The sequence below is a fragment of the Heteronotia binoei genome, chromosome 17 (assembly GCF_032191835.1).
Source record: "Heteronotia binoei isolate CCM8104 ecotype False Entrance Well chromosome 17, APGP_CSIRO_Hbin_v1, whole genome shotgun sequence".
NCBI lineage: Eukaryota > Metazoa > Chordata > Lepidosauria > Squamata > Gekkonidae > Heteronotia > Heteronotia binoei.
Window position 1 is genome coordinate 2,718,506 of NC_083239.1, and position 21,464 is coordinate 2,739,969.

General features: G+C 40.3%; 1 protein-coding gene across 1 annotated transcript in view; it reads left to right on the forward strand.

Annotated features, from left to right (window-relative positions):
* The window catches only part of PPFIBP1 (PPFIA binding protein 1), a 212,621-nt gene that overhangs the window by 61,377 nt on the left and 129,780 nt on the right, over positions 1–21,464 (forward strand). The window contains exon 4 of the mRNA XM_060258534.1: positions 14,165–14,251. Coding sequence (XP_060114517.1) covers positions 14,165–14,251 — 87 coding nt within the window. The remainder of the gene's footprint in view (positions 1–14,164; positions 14,252–21,464) is intronic.

Sequence of the window (21,464 nt, forward strand, 5' to 3'; positions counted from 1 at the left end):
CAGAGCCCGGCCAGCGAGTGGGGAGCCAGGATGATGACACGGAAGTGCGACTGGGCCCCTAGAGCCTGGCTGGCGAGCAGGTAGCCCAGAGGATGCTGCACAAGCACGGCTGGGCATCTTGACCCCGACTGGCCAGCCAGGATCCAGGGAAGCTGCAGGGACTGAGCCAGAACACTGGCTCAGGTAGCTGGAGCGTTGCCTGAGCCAGGCAGAATGGTGTTCCAGTGTGTTCCAGCTCAAAAAAACCCTGGTAAGGCGTTATATCACAGGTATAACAAGCGGAACCTTTATATTGCTGATAAATCTAGGAAGCTGATGAATCAAGAAAGTATAAATGACATCAAGAGAGAAATAAATCACAGAACAGTGCAAAACTTAAGTCAGTTACTGACTAATTATTGAGGTATTTCAAACCTTATTTCTGAAACATGTTGCAACTGTAAGAAGGGTGGAAAAGATGGAATGGCATGATAGTGAATGACAGAAGGCTGAATCAAAACTCAAGAGGAACGATCCAAGAATGTAAACTTAGCATCGTATCTTAGGTTATCTTTATTAGAAACGAGTTTATAGAAATAAGTGTGAAAAAGCAGACACAGAAGACTGATGTAGATAAAATTGCTTTCCTGTGCCCAGTCAAATAACTCTCAGTTGTTTTGGTAAACCCTTTATGATTTAAATAGGCAACAGAAAAATCTTGAAAGTGAAGAGAAAATCTCTTCAGAAATCTGGGTGGACTGTTTTCTGCATGAAGTGGAGGTATTGAGGCTAGTGATAAGGTCTCAGAGTTGAAATGTAGCCTAGCCTAAATTTCAGAAATATGGGAGAAAGTTGAACCTGATGAGGTTTTTATGGTTGACTAGGAATAAGGTCCATTGTGAAGAAAAATACAATGCGCTCTAGAAAGAGTCACTGAGTAAGTGCCCCCCCCAACCCTTGCTGTCTTCCCACCCCCCAAATGAAGGCATCCATTTCCAAATACTAATTGATACCAGATGGCCATTGAACCTAACTGAACCAAAAGGCCAAAAACCCATTGGGACTAACTGGGACAAACTCTTCCCATAAGCCCGAGAACCCTATCTCACCCATTCTTAATCAATACCTTGATACATATATCATAATAAAGTATAATATCATATTGCATCATAATAAAATCATAAACAATCTATATAAAATCCCTGAGAATTTAAAATCCATAATCCATAAAAGGCGATCCTAACACCTGCTGCCTACATTTTCCAGAAAGGGAACTGTTTAAGACATGCTTGAAGAATTTTGAGGGGATTTACTTTGGCTGCTGAGGAATCCCAGTGGGGTTCCTTTCCGGCTTTGAAGAGTTCCCGATGAAGAATTGCATTCCATCATCTACAAAGGGTCTCCGGGGTCATTAAATTGGCTTAAATTCATCAAGATTCCAACTTTCTATGGATTACAATAACATCTGAATGTGAACGAAACAGTGTACAGAAGAATAGATTTTCATTAAGGTAAAAGATCTTTATCACTCCGGGACTAAAATAAAACTTTTAAAATAAAAAGATTTAAGATCTGGAACCAACTGTGAGAGCATAAAGTTAAGAAGAAGAAGAAGAAGAAGGGGGGTAAATTTGGAATTTTTGGAAATTAAGCTAAGCAGGAAAGTGCAGAAAAATAACTGATGTTTGAAATACCTGTGGCTTTGGAAACCCCCCCCCCCCAACATAACAGAGTTGCTGATCTTCAAGACGACACAGGAAGTGATGGGGAGGGACGGCTCAGTGGTAGAGCATCTGCTTGGGAAGCAGAAGGTCCCAGGTTCAATCCCTGGCATCTCCAAAAAAGGGTCCAGGCAGATAGGTGTGAAAAACCTCAGCTTGAGACCTTGGAGAGCCGCTGCCAGTCTGAGAAGACAATACTGACTTTGATGGACCAAGGGTCTGATTCAGTATAAGGCAGCTTCATATGTTCATATGTTTTACAACTATCGTGGGATTACCAACCATTGGGAACGAGACTTCACGGCCAGAAAGTCAGGAAGTGAATATTGAAAGAAGGGTCGTCTTTAAGTCTCCTGGCCATCTCTACAACCAAAAACCATAGAAAAACAGCGGCGGCCATTAAAGAAGGCTCAAAGGTTTTAAACTTTTTAAAATAGAACAGGACTTTAAAAATTTATAAAACCAGCAGGAATCATCCCAAAAAGGTGAAGTATTTTGGACTATATGTTTGAAATTAAAATTTAAGGGCTATTGGAAAAAGGAAAACTTTTTTTTAAAGGCTTGGAAAAAGTCACGGCTGCCATTTTGGAAATAATAACTTTAAAAATTAATATCTCTAACTAGGAAGCTCAGAGGACGGCAATTTTGGGCTTGTTGAAAAGGGCATGCTCTGATTTATAGAATTCTGTTATTGGTTTGCTGATTGATGAAGTCAACTTCAGAGCCCATTTTGTGCAATGGGAGGACAGTGATGTCTGACCAAAAGCTGGGACCAAGGCTTACACGTTTGAGAGCAAGTTCTTTGGGGGAAGGAAAAATGGCCAAACAAGTTCAAGAACAACTGGATGCTATGGAGGCAAGATTGGTGAAAGTAATGAAAGAATTAATAACTGATAGTAAGAAACAATTAACTAAAGAAATAAATTCTAGTGCTGAAGAAGTCAAGAAAGAGATTAAAAAAGAGATTGAGGATCTCAGGAAAGAGTCACAAGCAACAGCACAGAAGACACAGGAGATAGAAGTTAAAGATCAAGATGCCACTATAAAGAAGATGCAATATTACAAGATTGCAAGATAATGGAAAACATGATTCGTTTAAGAGGTGTGCCTGAAAAAGAACAAGATGACTTAAAGAAGTACATTTCAACAATTATTGCTGAGTTTTTGGGAGATGACCCTGAGGAGATGAGACACTTGTATAATTATGTTTACAGAGTCAACTTAGAATTTACTAGAAAGCGTAAGCTACCAAGGGATGTTGTAATAAAATTTACTACAAGAGATATGGTGGGAAGGGCGTTAAGTCAACAATTTGAAAAGGCAATGGTAGTGGATGAAAGCAGAGTAAGAATAATGAAGGAGCTGCCAAAGAAGGTTATAAGTGACAGAAGGCAGTACAAGAAATTGACTGACAAGCTAAGAGAGAAGGGAATAAGATATAGATGGATTTTACCTGAAGGTCTTAGCTTTGAGTACAAAAGAGTGAGAATTACAATAATAGATACTCAAGGCATGGAAAGGTTTTTTTGCGGAGAATTTGGAGACACAGAATAATTGAAGAATCACTATGGATTACAAATTAATTTATTGGAATGTAAATGGACTAAATTCACCACAAAAAAGAAAAGCAACGTTTCATTGGATTAAAAAACAAAAATGTAATATAGTTCGTCTACAATAAGTACATATCAAACAAATGGATTATAAATTTTTATGGAATAAATCTTTGGGTGAAGAATTTTTTTCATTGGATAAGGAAAAAAAAGGGAATGATTTTTTATATTTAAAAAGTTGATTTTTAAAGACTGTGAGGGTAGATATGTTGCAGTGGAGGTGTTGATGAATGAGAAAAAAATTGTTATTGGGACTCTGTGCCCCAAATGGGGCAAAGGATGCTTTCTAAAAAGATGTTACACAACGACTAGATCAAGTGACATATGATCAGATAATGATAATGGGAGATTTTAATGGAACTATCAACAATTCTTTGGTCAGATTCGATAAAAAAAATAAAGATGGCAAATTGCCAAAGTTATTTTTTGAACTAATTAAACAAGAAAGTTTGGAAGATGTATTAAGAAAGTTCAATCCTAATACGCGTGATTATACTTTCTTTTCAGCAAGGCATAACTCCTTCTCAAGAATTGACATGTTATGGCTTCCTAAAGACTTGGGACTTATTACAAATAAAATAGAGATTCTTCCGAAAATAGGTACAGACCATAATCCATTAATGTGGTTGGCAAAAGATAGGAAAAAGGTGAGGAGATGGAGAATAAATGAAGATTTATTGCAAAAAATGGAAGTAGTGGCATCTCTTGAAAATGAAACTAAAACTTGCTTCCAAATAAACGAAAATCGGGGCGTTCAATTTCAAACCGTATGGGACGCATATAAAGCTGTGATGAGAGAAATATTAATTACATTGAACAATAAAGATAAAAGAGACAAAGAAAAACAAATGGTGGACTTACAAAAAGAAATAGGTAAAAAAGAAAAAGAACTGAAAAAAAGACCGGGGGAAAATAAAATTTTGCGGGAAATTGCAATATTACAGGGTCAATTGAGTCATTTATTGAATGAGGTGGAATGGAACTTAAAAAGAGTGCAACAGAAATCTTTTGAGGGTGCTAATAAACCTGGGAAATATTTGGCATGGCAAATGAAGAAAAAAAGGGAGAATAAATTTATAAACAGAATTTTATCGGAAGGTAAAGAAATTGTGGATCAAGCTGGAATTAAAAGGGAATTTTACAAATATTATGCTAAACTATTTAAAGGTCAACAAGTAGACAAAAAGAAAGTAGAAGCGTACTTGCAGAGAATAAAAGTAAAGCCCTTAACAGAAAGCATGGAAAAAACTTTAAATGAACCAATTGAAAAAGTTGAAATTGAAGCAGCAATAAATTCAATGAGATTAGGCAAAGCACCAGGTCCTGACGGTTTTTCAGCAAAATTTGAACATAAGAAAAGAACCCTACAAGCACTGGTTATTTCTTTATATTCACCAGTGGTTATATGGCCCTCCTTCCATTTCCTAAATGAGTAATTATTTTTTTATTTCTCAAGTCTTTGCAGAACTGTTTATGGAGCCACTTTGGGTTCTTTAGGTTCCTCCCATTTTTTCTTCTCATCGGTATTGTTCGTGATTGTGCCTTCAATATTTTGCTTTTAAGAAGCTGCCACTCTTCTTCAACTCCCTTCTCCTTAAATTTTTCTGGCCACAGGATTCTGAAGTCTAATTTAAATGTCTGACTAAGTACAGGTTTTCCCTTCCCCAAGATTATAAATTCCAAAATCACATGGTCACTACTACCCAGGGTGTCCACTACTTTCACTTCATCACCCAGTTCTTCCCTGATGGTGAGAATCAAGTTTAAGGTAGCAGATCTCCCTGTTTCCCTCCCAACTTTCTGGAAAAGGAAGTCGTCAGCAAGACAAGTAAAGAATTTATTTGACCTTTTATTTTTAGCAGAGTTGGACTGCCAAAAAATGCCTGGGTAATTGAAATCTTCCATGACCATTGTATCCCTTCTCTTTGCAATGTATCTCATTCAGGTATCTCTGCCTGAATTGGTGGTCTATAGCAGACCCCCGACCATGATATCACTGCTATGTCTTACTCCTTTTATTTTTACCTAGAGACTATCAACTATCACACATATATACGTCCTTTATACATATAGTGTTTCTCCACCCTTCCTTATTTGTCTGTCCGTTTGAAAGAAGTTGTACCTCTCCTAATATTTCAATTGTGAGTGTAATCCCACCAAGTTTCAGTAATGCGTATTAGGTCCCCTTCCTTTCCTTTCATCCATGGGGGCCTGAGAAATTTCCTTCAAGCTTCAAGATCCTCTTGCTTTCCCCCCATACTTTGCGATCCTGAATCGGGCGATTGGATGGCCCTCCTGCCCAGGGAACCAAAGGGGAGACCTTGGCAAAGGCCCCCCAGAAGGTGGCTGGACAGGATACAGTGGATCGAACGGCAGTTCGGTCCTTAGGTCTCCAGCTGCCATGAAGCTCCATCACTCAGATCGCCATCTTGGACAACAGGTGACTCCTGACTTACTTTCAAACTTTTCTACTACTTGCTGACCTGCGTCTTTCCAGCCTAAACTGCTCATTTTTATAAGACTGAACCTCCTAACTTATATCTTGCTTATGGGATTTATAATTTAAAGAGGATAATCTTCGTTAAGGGGGAGAAATTGAGACAGTCATAGAAAAAGGGGAAGAGGGAGGGGTCTCCATCTTCCTCTCTTCCCCGACTCTCCTGGCTTTCAAACGTATCCGGTGCTGGCTTTATATAACTTGAAGAAGTTCCCCCATATTGGTTTCCTGTGCTCTCTTCAAGAGGTTAAAGAATTATTAGAAAAGTGATGAGGGAGTAGTTTTTAGGGTATGCCCAGCTATTCCCTCGCTGAAGATGGGTATTTTGCACTTATTGGCTGGCTGTGTTAATCTCTGTCAGTTGCATCGTTCTCTACTGAGCTGTTCTATTGGAAGCACTGCCTTTTTTGTAGTGGATTATAGTTTTATTCATTTCCCTATCTAAGGATTACAAGGATTATAAAATCTGGATTTGAGACAAAAGCAATAGGGCTTCTGGTGCAGCCTATACAGACATGGATACCTATTGGTTGATACTCCGGAACTTTGATTTTCTACAATTCAGTATTTTGGGGACAGATACCTTTGTCACCCTGAGGAAACTCTTTCTACGATTGGAGTTGAACTCATTTAAAGGCAGATCCTGTGGGTGAGACTGGTTTCTGTTCTATCTCTCTGTGTAGTCGGTACAAAAAACTCTCTCTCTCTTGTTTGTTTCCCCCCCAATTTTAGGACTACCTAAAAAGATCTGTAGGTTTTAATATCTGTTATATTTGTGGTTGGTCTGTTTGGGTTTGTAGCTGATTGGCTTGTATCCTATTGGTGGGTAAATATTGTTGAATCTAGTACTTTGCTTAAAGTGGGCATTGTTAAAGGCGATGTAGAAGAATGTAAGAAGCAAACAACTGAAACTAATGAGTTGATGAAAACTTTAGATAGAAAGGTGGTGAAGACATATATCAAAGTGGAAAAGCTAGAGAAAAAACAAAATATGGTGGAAGCCAGAACCCTTCAACTTGAAATGGAGAGGGCAGCCTATTTTCTGAGATTTCAAAACATCCCAGGAGACAAGTCAGAAAATATTGTTAAAATAATGTCAGAGATTTTGACTGAACTGCTGCAAGAGGAACATTTAGATATGAGATATGAAATAGACCATGATTATCATGTCTCCTCTGCATTTGTATGCAAAAAAAATGCTACCAAGGGAAGTGTATGTTAGATTCACCAGAAGAAAAATCAGAGATTTGGTTCTCAAACAGAGCAAAGAATCCCCAATAGTGATAAAAGGTGTGGACATAAGAGTTCTGAAAGAAGTTCCTTGGCCAATGGGGTAAAAAAGAAGATAATATCAAGATTTGAGCTCCTTCCTAAGAGAAAATGAAGTATCCTATATTTGGCTTACTCCACAAGGTTTTATTTTCACATATGAAGGAAAGAGGCACACTTCAACCCACAAAACGGAATGTTTTTTGGAAAAATATGCTGGAAAAGAGAAGAAAAATAAAGGGGGAAAAGGATGAAAAGGATCCAGGCCAGGAACGAATTGGCTGTAAAACAAGGTCACAAAAGCTTAGGGATAAAAAGGTAGAAATAAGATGGCCAAACAACAAATTAAAATACTCTTTCTTAATGCAAATAGTTTCAATTCCCCGACTAAAAGAAGGAAAACCTTTCCCTATTTATCTAAATTCAAAGCAGATATACTTTGTTTACAAGAGACGCATGTAATTCAGAAAGATCAACGTTTACTGCAAAATAAAAAATTGGGAATATCCTTTTTTTGCTTCAGACCTCAAACAGAAAAAAAGAGGTGTGGCCTGCTATATTAAAGACAAATTCAGGCTTTCGGTCCTGGCATCTCAGTGTGAGGAGCAGCCCCAGACTCGCTCTTGGTGTCTGGTTGTAAATCTTGCAGTTGGGGGGGTCTTCTGGCAGGGACACTCGACTCCAAGTCTCAGGAAGGGTCTTGGGCGGCAAGCAGATTGACAAGGCTCTGGAGTTCGGTGGTGACCGACTTCCTAAGCAGCTGTCACTGCGATGCCCCGCTGCTTTGATCACCATTTTTGAATGGAAACAGAGATGACCGCCGGCTTCTTCTCTTTTTCATGCTAACGATCTTTCAAAGCATCTCCTTTTCTACTACAACTATCAAAACGGCACCTTGCAAGTAAGTCTGATCTACAACTTTACCAATTACTGAAATCCTTATTACAAAACCAACTTGGACTGTTCTGAAAGAGGGGGAGGAGAAACCCCTCCTCCATAAGAGAGGCTTCCAAAAGAAAAGAATGAACAGATTTGGGTTGACTTGGTTTAAAACTAGACAACACATCATATTACAATTTGAACACAGGCTGACTGATGTTAAAAGGGAGAAGTGCATTTGAGGACTTATTAAAGAAGAAGAAGAAGATGATATTGGATTTATATCCCGCCCTCCACTCCGAGGAGTCTCAGAGCGGCTCACAATCTCCTTTCCCTTCCTCCCCCACAACAGGCACCCTGTGAGGTGGGTGGGGCTGGAGAGGGCTCTCACAGCAGCTGCCCTTTCAAGGACAACCTCTGCCAGCTATGGCTGATCCAAGGCCATTCTAGCAGGTGCAAGTGGAGGAGTGGGGAATCAAACCCAGTTCTCCCAGATAAGCGTCCGCACACTTAACCATTACACCAAACTGGCTCTCCCTTGGGACTGAACTGAGTCAAACTGGAATGTAAGAGAAAAAGTGGAGATTTTAAGTGGAGATTTGGAAGGATTGTTAATTTGGGATTTTGAGGTATTATTCAGCTTTCACTATTGAACTGAATTATTTTGTGGAAAGATGACACAGCAAGTAAAAACAGGTGATACAAAAGACTTTATGGCTACCATATCCTCTATAAAATGGAATTGGTTTCTTAAAGGAGTTGATAACAGATCGGGTGCAGAAATTTCTGGTTAAATGTAATGAGGCTGAAATTATACAGGAGCAGATAGACTAAGACGATCAAGATTTTCCTAATGAGCTGGGAAAAGTGAACCAACAAGTATCTGAAGATGTTTTGTGTGAACTCAAAATGAAGGTGACATATGCAGTTTCACAGCAGAAACCCAAACTACAACTCATCAAGATTAACGCAAAGGGGAGTGACTTTGTTTTGGCTTCAGTGCTTCTCGTTGTACTGAAGAGCAACTTAAGGGGAGAATTGGCAGATTCAACAAAAATCTCTAGGACAATTAAAACTTGGAAAACTTTTAAAAAGAAAAGACTATGCGCTCTGGCCTCTTCATTTGGATAACATTGGCATATCTTCATGGAATTGGTGTATTATTTTGAGATGGAATTTTGAATCTTTAAGGCTTTATCATTTATTTTTTAAATTTTTCAATTGGATGGTATAAATAAAAGTTTGTATGGACACTAAATTAATAATAGGGAATTAAATGGGAAAATAGGCTGGAATCTAGGAAATGGTGATATCAAAGATACAGGGAAGGTTTTATAAGTGTTAAAGGTTGGGACAAGCAAGCCGAACCAATCTTTTAATACCATCTTTGCTGCCCCACCTAATGTGAGCTGTGGCTTAATTGTCTTAATTTTAAACTGTTTCAACTGTTTTAATTGTTTTAAATTGATTTGATTGTTTTATTGTGTTGGAAGGCTCCCTGATCCCACTATGGGAAAGGATGGCCTATAAATCTACGGAAATAAATAAATAAAGCCGCCCTGAGCCTGCTTCGGCGGGAAGGATGGAGTATAAATTAAATGTTGTTATTAAATAAATAATAAAAACACACTGGGGAGAAAATATTAAAAGGATAAAACAATAGCTAATAGCAAACTATAGAAAATTAAATATTTTGAATAGCTAAAGGGATATTTTATATTTTATTTTTAGAAGCCAAATCCTCAGTGAATTTGCAAATTGGAAGTTAAGATCACAATTTAGAAGCATCTTTGTTTTGACATTTTTGAATGCATTTTTCTCTCTTCTCCTGCTTTTACATATGTTTGAATATTGGGTATACATTGTCCCTAATAATTTAAATTAATTTGAATAGTATTCAAGAGATATGTCTTATTTCTATTGGCTTATATTAAGTTAGACTAACTTTTATCCATGTAAAGAATTATTTTAGTGATTTTTTTTGTTTCAATTTGATTAAAGCAATTTAGTGGAGGTTATGTCATAACTAAGCATTCTCTCTTTCTTAAGACTTCTTCTTTTCTCTCTTTCTGTAAGTATTATGGCATTTGGGCATATGTTGTCTCCAAGAATATTTAATTTTGAATAACTTTTTTAAATGTATGCTTCACTGTTATCATTTTATGGTATCTTTAAGAATAGATATGCTGTATAACATTGGAGATCTGCTTTTCACGTTTTGCTTGGAATTCTCATCAATACAGTCAAATGGTTGTATTGAGAATCTTATTTTTTGGTAGTAATGAGCTTGTGTGACAGACTAGCAGTGTCAAGCATGCTATTTCTAAGTACTGGTTTTATATGTACCTACAGGCCAGAGTTAAAGCAGAGTGTCACCTTTGTCGTTTCTCCATTCTTCTTCTCCCCTGTTTTCTCTTTCCCCCCTTTGAATATATAATAAATCCATCTGGATTCAGGATGTTTTAGAGTACCCTTGTATTAATGGTGTAGAATGCCTCTCCCCCAGATTCACACAGCCATGCCTTATCAGCTCACAGAGAATGTGTGAGAAATGGAGATGTGGTCATTAGCTGACATTCCTTAGTTATAAAAGAGATACTAGTGAGTAGCCTTTGAACTCTCAACTCAATTTACATCTGTATGTTATTCTTTTGAAGTTATCTGTAACCTTGCCTTTTGAAGTTTGCCTATAAGATACTATCCAATACTATGTATGCCATTACTTCCAAGGAATCCGTCCTTGGAGCAAACGATGGAGTTTTACAATAAAACAAGTTTTGATTAAAGTACAAACGCTTGATTAAAGAGAGTTTAAAAGAATGGGCTTAGACTGGAGCAACTCTCTTTGGGATTGCACTGTAAAAATCTTTCCTCACTTTCTCCTTTTCATTTTCCTATTTTCTTGTTTTTAATTATTTTGCGTGTTATTTTTCCCTTCTTTTTGTTTCCTGCTTTCTTCTTATAGGTATTAAGGACAAATGGATATGATCTATAATTTGTTTAATAGGACTGTAAGAAATCACAAAAGTCAAAACATTTGTAGAATTTAATGGTAATATTTGGTTAAGATATGGTAGCTTGCAGGTATAATGAATCTGTCCGGAGGGCTTGCCTCGTGGCCAGCCTCTGGCCTCTTGCCGGCTGCCACTGTCGATGGGAGAGTCACTGAGAGACGCTCCACAAGCCTCCAGCCCGAGGGCCGACGAGTCCAGCATCGACGAGGTCTCCAGCGGCTGGCTGGAAAGCTCTCGGACGCCATCTGGCACACAGCTGGGCTTAATAAAAGTGGGGAAGTTCAGCTGGGAGGTGGCGGGGGTTGCGAGGGACGAGATTTAAAGGGAGCCAGTCAAGTATGTTGGGGAGGAAGAGCTCGGTGTTGTTGGTTCGGACGGAACAGAGAGAGAGAGAGAGGAACAAACGATAAGAGCAAGAGCGGTCGGAGGTGCCTAGGTGACTTTAACTTTCAACCTCTCCCGCTCAGTCTGAGGCGTGTCTGGTTCCTGGTTTAATCCGTCCTGGAACGGTTGCCCAGCCCCTCCCAAGCTCTGACAGAGGGAGAACCTGACAGAATCTTATAGCTTTTTCTGTAGTAGATATAACTGTACCGTGTATATTTTATTTTTCTTTGGTATTGTTCCCTCTTCCCTCCTCCCCTTCTGCTTAAACTTAATTAAAAACTTGAAATTAAAGACAAATTCAATCCTCAACTCATATCTGCTTCAGAAGATGGCTGAATGCTATTTTTGAAACTAAACTTAGAAGGGAGAAAGGTCTTGTTGGTTAACATATATGCTCCCAATGATCAAGAAAACTTTTACCAAAGTTTATATCAGAAGATGCTAGATTTGGATTACGATGAACACTGTGTAATATGTGATTTTAACGCCACCTTTAACAAAAAATCTTGACAGGAAGGCTGCTTCCAAAATCCAAAGGAATGATGCTACCCATCCACTTTCTAAAATTAGCAGATAAATTAAATCTTGTAGACACTTGGAGAACAAGATTTCCTACATTAAGAGACTATACCTATTTTTCTCATAGACATCAGTTCTGGTCCAGAATTGATATGTGTTGGCTGTCAACGGGTCTGATGAGAGATTTGGACCAGGCAGACATCCATCCAAAAGTAATATCAAATCATAGTATGCTCATTATTTTCTTGAATGAAGCCAGAAGGAAAGGGATGTGGAATTTAAACACTCTGCTTTTGAAGGACAAAGACTTTGTGCAGGAAACCAATACTGAAAATTCATATCCATTTTAAACTGGAATTATTTTTATTGAATATACTACTGATGGACCTTTTGAGGCAGAATAAACATTTGATGATACACATTATCACTGCTGCAAGACTTTTGATAGCACAAAACTGGAAACACCATGAAGCTCTGAAGAAGCAGGATTTGATCGATCAAATACTAGAGATAGCTGAAACAGATGTCCTTGCACTTCGTCTTAAGGGCAAAGTAACACGAGATGAAGAAAATCCGTAGAATCTTTTTTATGAATGGCTTAATGCATAAACATGAATTTTGTATATGATCTGTGACACTTCCTTGTAATTTCTTCAATTTTGATATTATAAAATTTATATCAGCAAATCATTAGTTATAATCTTTAGGTTTTAAACTTTTAAAGACTAAAAGTACCTTTTGTAATCTAATGATGCAGAGTATTTGTTGTTGAATTTATTTTACTTTATTTCCTCCTCCCCTATTCTGTATTCCCTCACCCTGTCCCTTTTAAAATTTCAATAAAAATATATATCAGGCATGTCCAACTTCGAGCAGGTCATGATCTATTTTTTCCGGACAAAAGTGCTGGTAATCTACCACCATGAAAATTTAGTTTCGAATTAGATTTTAACCCACCAAAGTTGGGTTCCACCACACCCCCCCCTCCCACACACACATTTACAATGCACCTTCTGTCATTTACTGGTAAGCAAAATAAGCAAAAACAAAACAGAGACAAAGATCCAGAAATAACTGTGAACAGTTTTTCTTAAATTTTTTATTGTTATAACTTTAACTGTCTTAATAACTTTCTTTAACTTTTATTGAGTAATTTGTGTTAAATGTAGGTCAAGTATTGATCCAGGCTGATCTTGCCCAATCTTTAAAACTTCACTCTTGCTAATTAGTGAGATGTCTGAGCCTGCATTTCATCCACCAGCTTTTTGAAGTTGGGTGAATATTGCGTGAGGGCCAGTCTCAGGGAATCCTGGAGAGGTTCATCTGTCATGTTGGAACGCTGTGTACTCTTTGTCATTTTCAGATGGAAAACGCAGATTCACACAAATAAGTTGAACTGAAACAGGAGTGTAGAGCTTCACTGCATCTTCTCAAGTTGGGAAATTTGTCTCTAGGCACTAGCTTCCAAAACGATCCTTGCTCAGCACGGGTCTTGAGAAAAATGTCATTTTTAAGGGTCACTATTTTGTTTTCAAGAGATGCCTTGTTCAATGAGTAATTTTTACTGAAAGCAGCTGCAGTTTCCTAGTTTTTTTGGGTTTTATTGATTTTAACTACAAAGAAAAGCACAAGCAAAGATACATTAAAGAAGGGGAAGGGTGAATACAGAGTGGGAAAAACAGAAACAAGGAAAAATACAAGTATATCAGTTACAGTTCTACCTCCAAGTGAAATACCCAATTCTTTCTACCCGCAAGTATAAAATTCTCCCCATAGTTTTACCAACATATTTTACCAACTTTATCTTTCATTATAGCTTTTATACTAAACTATGACATAAAATACAAGTCCAAAAAATTCTTCTTCAACACGTATAGATGTAAAAAACCCCCACAGAGCAGTCTCAACACAGAGCTGGCTGGTATTGAAAGCACAGACTAACTTGTTAGTTTAACAATATCATCATTAGAATAAACATGAAATATCATGAAGGCACAGACTAACTTGTTAGTTTAACAATATCACCATTAAAATAAACATATGAAACCAGTATCTTTATCCTTAACAAGCTAAAAATAAAAGTGGAGGAGTGGGTAATCAAACCCGGTTCTCCCAGATAAGAGTCTGCGCACTTAACCACTACACCAAACTGAAAAAAATGTGTATTTTTGTGTAGTCTTGAAGTCACATCCTGAATTCTCTCGTCTTGCTTGGAGCTTTATTTCACTTTGTTCCGTATTTGTGGAACGCTGTTGCAGCAGGTCACTTTTCCTCTATTTTGTTTTCCAGATCAATGGGCATATATCGACTAATGGAGATGTATATCATGAGCGACTTGCACGTTTGGAAAATGACAAGGAATCTCTTGTTCTGCAAGTAAGTCTTTTTTCCTTAGTTGGTTCATTGTTTATTTCAGGAATCATAAAGCTTTCGATATTGCTGCAGGCTGTTATAATTTTATTTAACAGCAGATTTCTTATTCTCTTACCAGCCCCCTCTTAAACTGTTCATTATCTGATGTAAATTTCCTCTGGAGTACATTAATGTTATTAGGAGGGTAGAATGGAGGGATTTGCAAGTGAAGGGGAGGAGAAAGGGAGAGACAGAGAGAGAGAGATCTTGCAGGAAAACAAGAAACAGGTATTGACTTAATTTTCCAAAGCTCACTGTTTACAGGGATAGTGCAAATGAGTCTTGTGCTCAGATGTAATGAAGGGAGGGTGGGGTGACTTACTAGTAGCACAAATACTTGTTATGCAGCAGGTCTCAATTCCCATCCCCAGTGTCTCTTGTGAAAAGGATAATGTAGTAAGTGATGTGAAAGACCTCTGTCTAAGACCCAGGAGAGCTGGTGCCAGTCTGAGTAGACATCACTGCTCTTCATGGACCAAGGCAGCTGCATGTTTTCATATGACTCAGGATAGCTGTGCTTCCTGTTCCCATATCCACACAGTAGTTAGGAAATACATTCTGAATTGAGGCTAATCTCCAACTACTGTGTATGCTTCTTTTCTCACATTCACCCACACTCACATTTACAGAGCAATTGGGGGGTGGGGGTGGTCAGGATAGGGACCTGATTGACTCCTATGCCAGTATAATTTGGAGTGATGCCAGAATAAGGGCAGTTTATGCTGATGCCGGGCACTAGAACGTAAGAACATAAGAGAAGCCAGGTTGGATCAGGTCAATGGCCATCCAGTCCAACAATCTGTGTCACAGTGGCAAAAAAAAAAACCCCTAAGTGCCATCAGGAGGTTCACAATTGGGGCTAGAAGCCCTTCCACTTTGCCCCCCACTCAAGCACCAAGAATACAGAGCATCACTGCCCCAGACACTTCCAACAATACGCAGTGGCTAATAGCCACTGGTGGACTTCTGTTCCACATGTTAATCACCCTTTGGATGAAGAAGTACTTCCTTTTATCCATTCTAACCCGACTGCTCAGCAATTTCATTGAATGCCCACGAGTTCTTGTATTGTGAGAAAGGGAGAAAAGTACTTCTTTCTCTACTTTCTCCATCCCATGCATTATCTTGTAAACCTCTATCATGCCCACCCCCCACCCCCCCCAGTCAACGTTTCTCCAGGCTAAAGAGCCCCAAGCGTTTTAACCTTTCTTCATAGGGAAAGTGTTCCAAACCTTTAATCATTCTAGTTGCCCTTTTCTGGACTTTTTCCAATGCTATAATATCCATTTTGAGGTGCGGTGACCAGAATTGTACACAGTATTCCAAATGAGACCACACCATTGATTTATACAGGGGCATTATGATACCGGCTGATTTGTTTTCAGTTCTCTTCCTAATAATTCCCAGCATGGTGATGGCCTTTTTTTATTGCAATCGCACACTGTCTTGACATTTTCAGTGAGTTATCTACCACAACTCCAAGATCTCTCTCTTGGTCAGTCTCTGCCAGTTCACATCCCATCAACTTGTATTTGTAGCTGGGATTCTTGGCCCCAATATGCATTACTTTGCTCTTGGCCACATTGAACCTCATCTGCCACGTTGACGCCAACTCACCCAGACTCAACAGATCCCTTTGGAGTGCCTCACAATCCTCTCTGATTCTCACCACCCTGAACAATTTAGTGTCATCTGCAAACCTGGCCACTTCACTGCTTACTCCCAACTCCAAATCATTAATGAACAAGTTAAAGAGCATGGGACCCAGTACTGAGCCCTGCGGCACCCCACTGCTTATTGTCTTCCACTGTGAAGATTGCCCGTTTATACTCACTCTCTGTTTCCTATTAATTAACCAGTTTTTGATCCACAAAAGGACTTGTCCTTTTACTCCATGACTAAGGAGCCTTTGATGAGGAACTTTATCAAAAGCTTTTTGGAAGTCAAGGTAAACAACATCTATTGGGTCCCCTTTGTTCACATGTTTGTTCACCCCCTCAGAAAACTCTAACAGGTTGGTGAGGCAAGATATTCCCTTACAGAACCCATGCTGAGTCTTTCTCAATAACTTGTGCTCATCAATGTGCCTACTCATTCTCTTTTTGATAATGGTTTCTACCAACTTTCCCGGTATTGAAGTCAGACTGACTGGCCTGTAATTTCCCAGATCTCCTCTGGAACCCTTTTTAATGATGGGGGTGACATTTGCTACCTTTCAGTCCTCAGGAATGTAGGCAGATTTCAATGAAAGATTACATATTTTTGTCAGGAGATCCACAAGTTCAACTTTGAGTTCTTTCAGAACTCTTGGATGTATGCCATCCGGACCCGGTGACTTGTTAGTTTTTAATTTGTCTATCAGTTGTAGGACCTCCTCTCTTGTCATCTCAATCTGACTCACGTCTTTCAACACCTCTTCCAAAATTAGTGGTTCTGGAGCGGGCAAACACTTCTCATCTTCCACAGTGAAGACAGAGGCAAAAAATGCATTCAGCTTCTCAGCCATTTCCCTATCCTCCTTCAGTAATTCTTTTACCCCTTCGTCATCCAAGGGCTCCACTGCCTCCCTAGATGGTTTCCTGCTTCTAATATATTTGAAGAAATTTTTATTGTTGGTCTTTATGTTTTTTGCAATATTCTCCTCATAGTCCCTTTTTGCCTGCATGATCACAGTCTTGCATTTGATTTTCCACTGCCTGTGTTCCCTTTTATTAATCCCACTTGAACTAGTTTTCCACCACTTAAAGGAATCCTTCTTACCTTTTACAGCTTCCATTACTTTGTTTGTTAATCATGTAGGCCTTTTCTTATACCTGTTTGTGCCTTTTCTAACTTGTGGTATATATTTTATCTGAGCTTCTAGGATTGTAGTTTTAAATAGCCTCCAAGCTTCCCCAAGGGTTTTGAGTCTATTTACCTTTCCTTTCAGTTTCCTCTTCACATGCCTCCTCATCTCAGAGAATTTACCCCTTTTAAAGTTAAAAGTGGTTGTGCTGGTCTTTTTGGGCAACTCCCTATTTAAACAAATGGTGAAATCAGTAATGTTATGGTCACTGCTCCCAAGCAGTACAATCACTTTTACGTCTCTCACCAGGTCTTGGGCATTACTTAGGACCAAATCCAGGATTGCCCCATCCCTGGTAGGTTCTATGACCATCTGCTCCATAGCACAGTCATTGAGAGCGTCTAGAAACTCAATCTCTTTCTCCCGACCAGAACACATATTGACTCAAACAATCTGCGGGTAATTAAAATCACCTATTATGACACCGTTTTTACGTTTAGCTGCTATCTTTAATCCTTCCATCATATTATAATCGTCCTCTATCTTTTGATTTGGTGGGCGATAAACTCACATAGTTAAATTTCCTTTTGGGCCCACTATTTCAACCCAAATCATTTCTAGAAGGGAATCTAATTCTCTGACCTCAATCTTACTGGACTGTATACCCTCTCGGATATACAGAGCCACCCCACCTCCAACCCTTCCCTCCCTATCCTTCCGATATAATTTATATCCAGGTATCACCGTGTCCCACTGATTCTCCTCATTCCACCAAGTTTCTGAAATTCCCACAATGTCTATGTTTTCCCCCAACACCAAGCATTCCAACTCCCCAATTTTACTTTGAATACTTCTAGCATTTGTATACAAACATCTATAATTTCCCAGGCAAATTAGGCCCGCAACCTTCCTCCTGCTACCTCGAGACTTTGGCAGACAGTCCATATTGTTTGTCACCATCTCATTGGACTACTCTGATCCATTACCCGGTAGAAAAGTAACAGTTAACCCTTCATCTCTTTGAGATGAGTCCTCCTGAACTGGACATATTTCATCTCCTGTCAGCTTTCCCCCAAGATTTAGTATAAAGACTGCTCTGCCACCTTTTTGATTTTAAGTGCCAGCAGCCTGGTTCCTTCTGGGGACAAGTGGAGGCATTCCCTTTTGTACAGCTTCCACTTGTTCCAGAAAGAATCCCAGTGCCTAACAAACTTAAACCCTTCCTCCCTACACCATTGTCTCATCCACACATTGAGACTTCTAATTTGTGCCTGCCTCTCCAGCCCTGCATTTGGAACAGGTAGCACTTCTGAGAAGGGTCGAAGGTCCTGGCCTTAAGTCTCCTGCCTAGCAGCCTAAATTTTTCCTCCAGGACCTCACGACTGCATTTCCCCACATTGTTGGCGCCAACATGCTCCATGACCACTGGCTCCTCCCCAGCACTGTGTCTCAGCCTATCTACAATACGCGTAATATCCGCTACCTTCGCACCAGGCAGGCAAATCACCATACAGTCAGTACATGGTTTTGCCACCCAATTGTCTACATGCCTAAGGATCGAATCACCAAGTTCCAAGACTCCCCTCCCTGCCCAGGGATGGTTCCTTGGCACGAAAGGATACCCGCTCACCAACTGAAGAAGAGGTCCCTTCTGAGGGCACATTCCCCTTATCTTCAGCATGGTGCCCTGTTCCCTCTCTACCCTCTTGCTCCCTGGCAGCAATGGGGCTGCCATGTTCAGAGTGGGGCTCATCTAACACATCCCCAAGAGTCTTCTCTAAGAGCCTAACTGTCTGTTTCTCCAAGTCAGCCACCTCAGCCTCAAGGGTCTGAACTCGTTCCCTGAGAACCAGGAGTTCCTTGCATCCAGCAAGACTTCTGTCCTGTGGGCAGATAGTCATACATGTGACACAGTGCAAAACATTGGAAAGCCCCCACCCCCCTGCTGGCATTCTACCTTCATGATAGCTTTTTGAAATATACAGTCCCCCTTTAAATCCTGTTATGTTTATGTGGCTCTCCTTCTGGAGGGTCTACTTACCTTATTGGGAGCACAAGGAATATGGGGATCTGAGTTTCTGGTCCTTCCTGGGCTTCCTACAGAGCCTCTAGGCAAAGAGCCACAGGCCAAGAGCCCTTTAGCTCTCGCCTCTGGCAAGATGCAGCCTAATAATGCAAAGAAGGTGGGGCCTCAGTCTGCCCCAGGAACACAGCCACTCCCAATCAATCAGCAACTATCACCTACAGCCCACTCAAAACAAATAAACAGCAGTTCCCCAGCAACCACACTAACCACACCAACTCAGAATTCTCAGCAACTTCCCCAGCTGTTTAGAAAGCCAAACCTCACCCTTACAGCACTTCTTATCCGCTCTCTCACAGAGTTCTCTCAAGTGTGCTATGCTGCTATGCTATGCTGCTGAGTCCTACTGGCACAGGGTCACCATAGCTGCATGCCAGTGTAGCAACAACAACAGCAGAAACCCACCTCCAGCATAGAGGTGGGCATTCCAGAGGGTGTGGTAGCAGTTAGGCAGCTTTCAAGGAGTTTTCAGCATGGGAATAAGCAGGTGCAAAGTTTCACTGGCAAAAATTGCATCGTAGCTCATTGACAACCACGGTAACTTCAAATTCCCTGCCTCCTATGCAGGTGTGGCCACTCTCACAAGACCCCAAACAGGTCAGGATACCAACTAAGTGCATACCCAGTCAGCACGTTCCCTTCCTCCAGCTGTGCCCCTCCTCAGGACCCAATCACAGCCACCCTTGCCCTACAGATGGTTTGTTTGTTTAAAGTTTTGGTTTGTACTCTGGACTCTGAGTGATGAACAACAATGGTAAAATGGAAGAGGAGGATGAGGAGGAGGAAGAGATTGGATTTATACCCTTCCCTTCAGTATCCAAAGGAGTCTCAGAGCAGCTTACAATCTCCTTTCCCTTCCCCTCCCCACAACAGACATCCTGTGAGGTAGGTGGGGCTGAGAGCTCTGACGGAAATTGCTCTTTCCAGAACAGCCTCTGACAGAGTTAGGACTGACTGTCAGGTTCCCTGACAATATGTTATATTATCAAAGATTTCAGGTTTTCACGGCTGGTAACATCATTAGGGTTTGTAGAATCTTTCGGGATCAAGTGCCGTGTTCTACTGGAGAAAGTTTTCCTTCCAGACGTTTCATTCTCAGCTGCGGAGAACATCCTCAGTGGCGTTGCAGCCGGAGCAGGCGCTCAGACCTTCTTGGCTGCTGTGCATTGAGTGGGGCCAGGGCTGCTGGAGAGCTGCTATTTCTAGGCTGGAGGGGGTGTGATGAAAGGGCAATTGGTTTGTGGATGTGCCCATCGTTTGGTGGGGCTCCTGGAAGGGTAGTGATAAGGAAACTGGCTGTTGAATGTGACCATTGTTCCGTGTTAATTGCTGGGAGGGTTGGAAGGGGTTTGAAGATAAGGAAGATGGTTGTTGACTGTGCTGATTGTTCTGTGGAACAATCTGAGCGCCTGCTCCGGCTGCAGCGCCACTGAGGATGTTCTCCGAAGCTGAGAACGAAACGTCTGGAAGGAAAACTTTCTCCAGTAGAACACGGCACTTGATCACGAAAGATTCTACAAACCCTAATATGTTATATTTTTTATGTATTCACAAATCTGTCCAACAGGTGTTGTAGTGTCTGCCTTACCTGCTTGCTTGTAACCATATTTTTCCAAGCTGTGCAGGAGGGTGGCTATTGCGGAGAGCTGGCTTATCTGGTAGTTATGGCAATGGCTTAGAATAGCGATGGTGGAATGCACTGTAACCTTGAAGACCCAGGGAAGATGTCTCATATTTACACCAATGCCTGATAACTGTTACGGATGCTGGGGGAGGATCTTAACTTTTGCGCACATTTTTTGTTTCCTACAATAATCACCATTGTTTGTATTCAAACCATTCTTGGCAATGGCCCTTTGGCAGAAGGTAATTGTTTTGTGCCTGATTTCCAATAAACCTTGACTGTATTTATATGTGCTTAGAGACTTCTTGTCAGCAACCGACAAAACTTTACATTGACCCAATGTCACTCTAGAAGTTGCATGTAGAGGAGTGGGGAACCAAACCTGGTTCTCCCAGATAAGAGTCCATGCACTTAACTCTACACCAAACTAGCTCTCAATACATCACAATAAAAACAGTTCCAACAATAGACTATTTAAAATAAAACAATTCACAGATGATGTAATCAGATTCATGACGGTGTCATTGTTTCCTGTAAGTAGGGGAAATGTAGCTGGAAAGGGGAAACAAAGGGGAGAGGTGGAGTGCCCGCTGAGATGGTACCTGTCATAGTCTTCTGCCAATGGCAGAGAACATCTCTGCCATACAAGCCCTGTGCAACTGCACCAGGTCCCGTAGGGCACGGT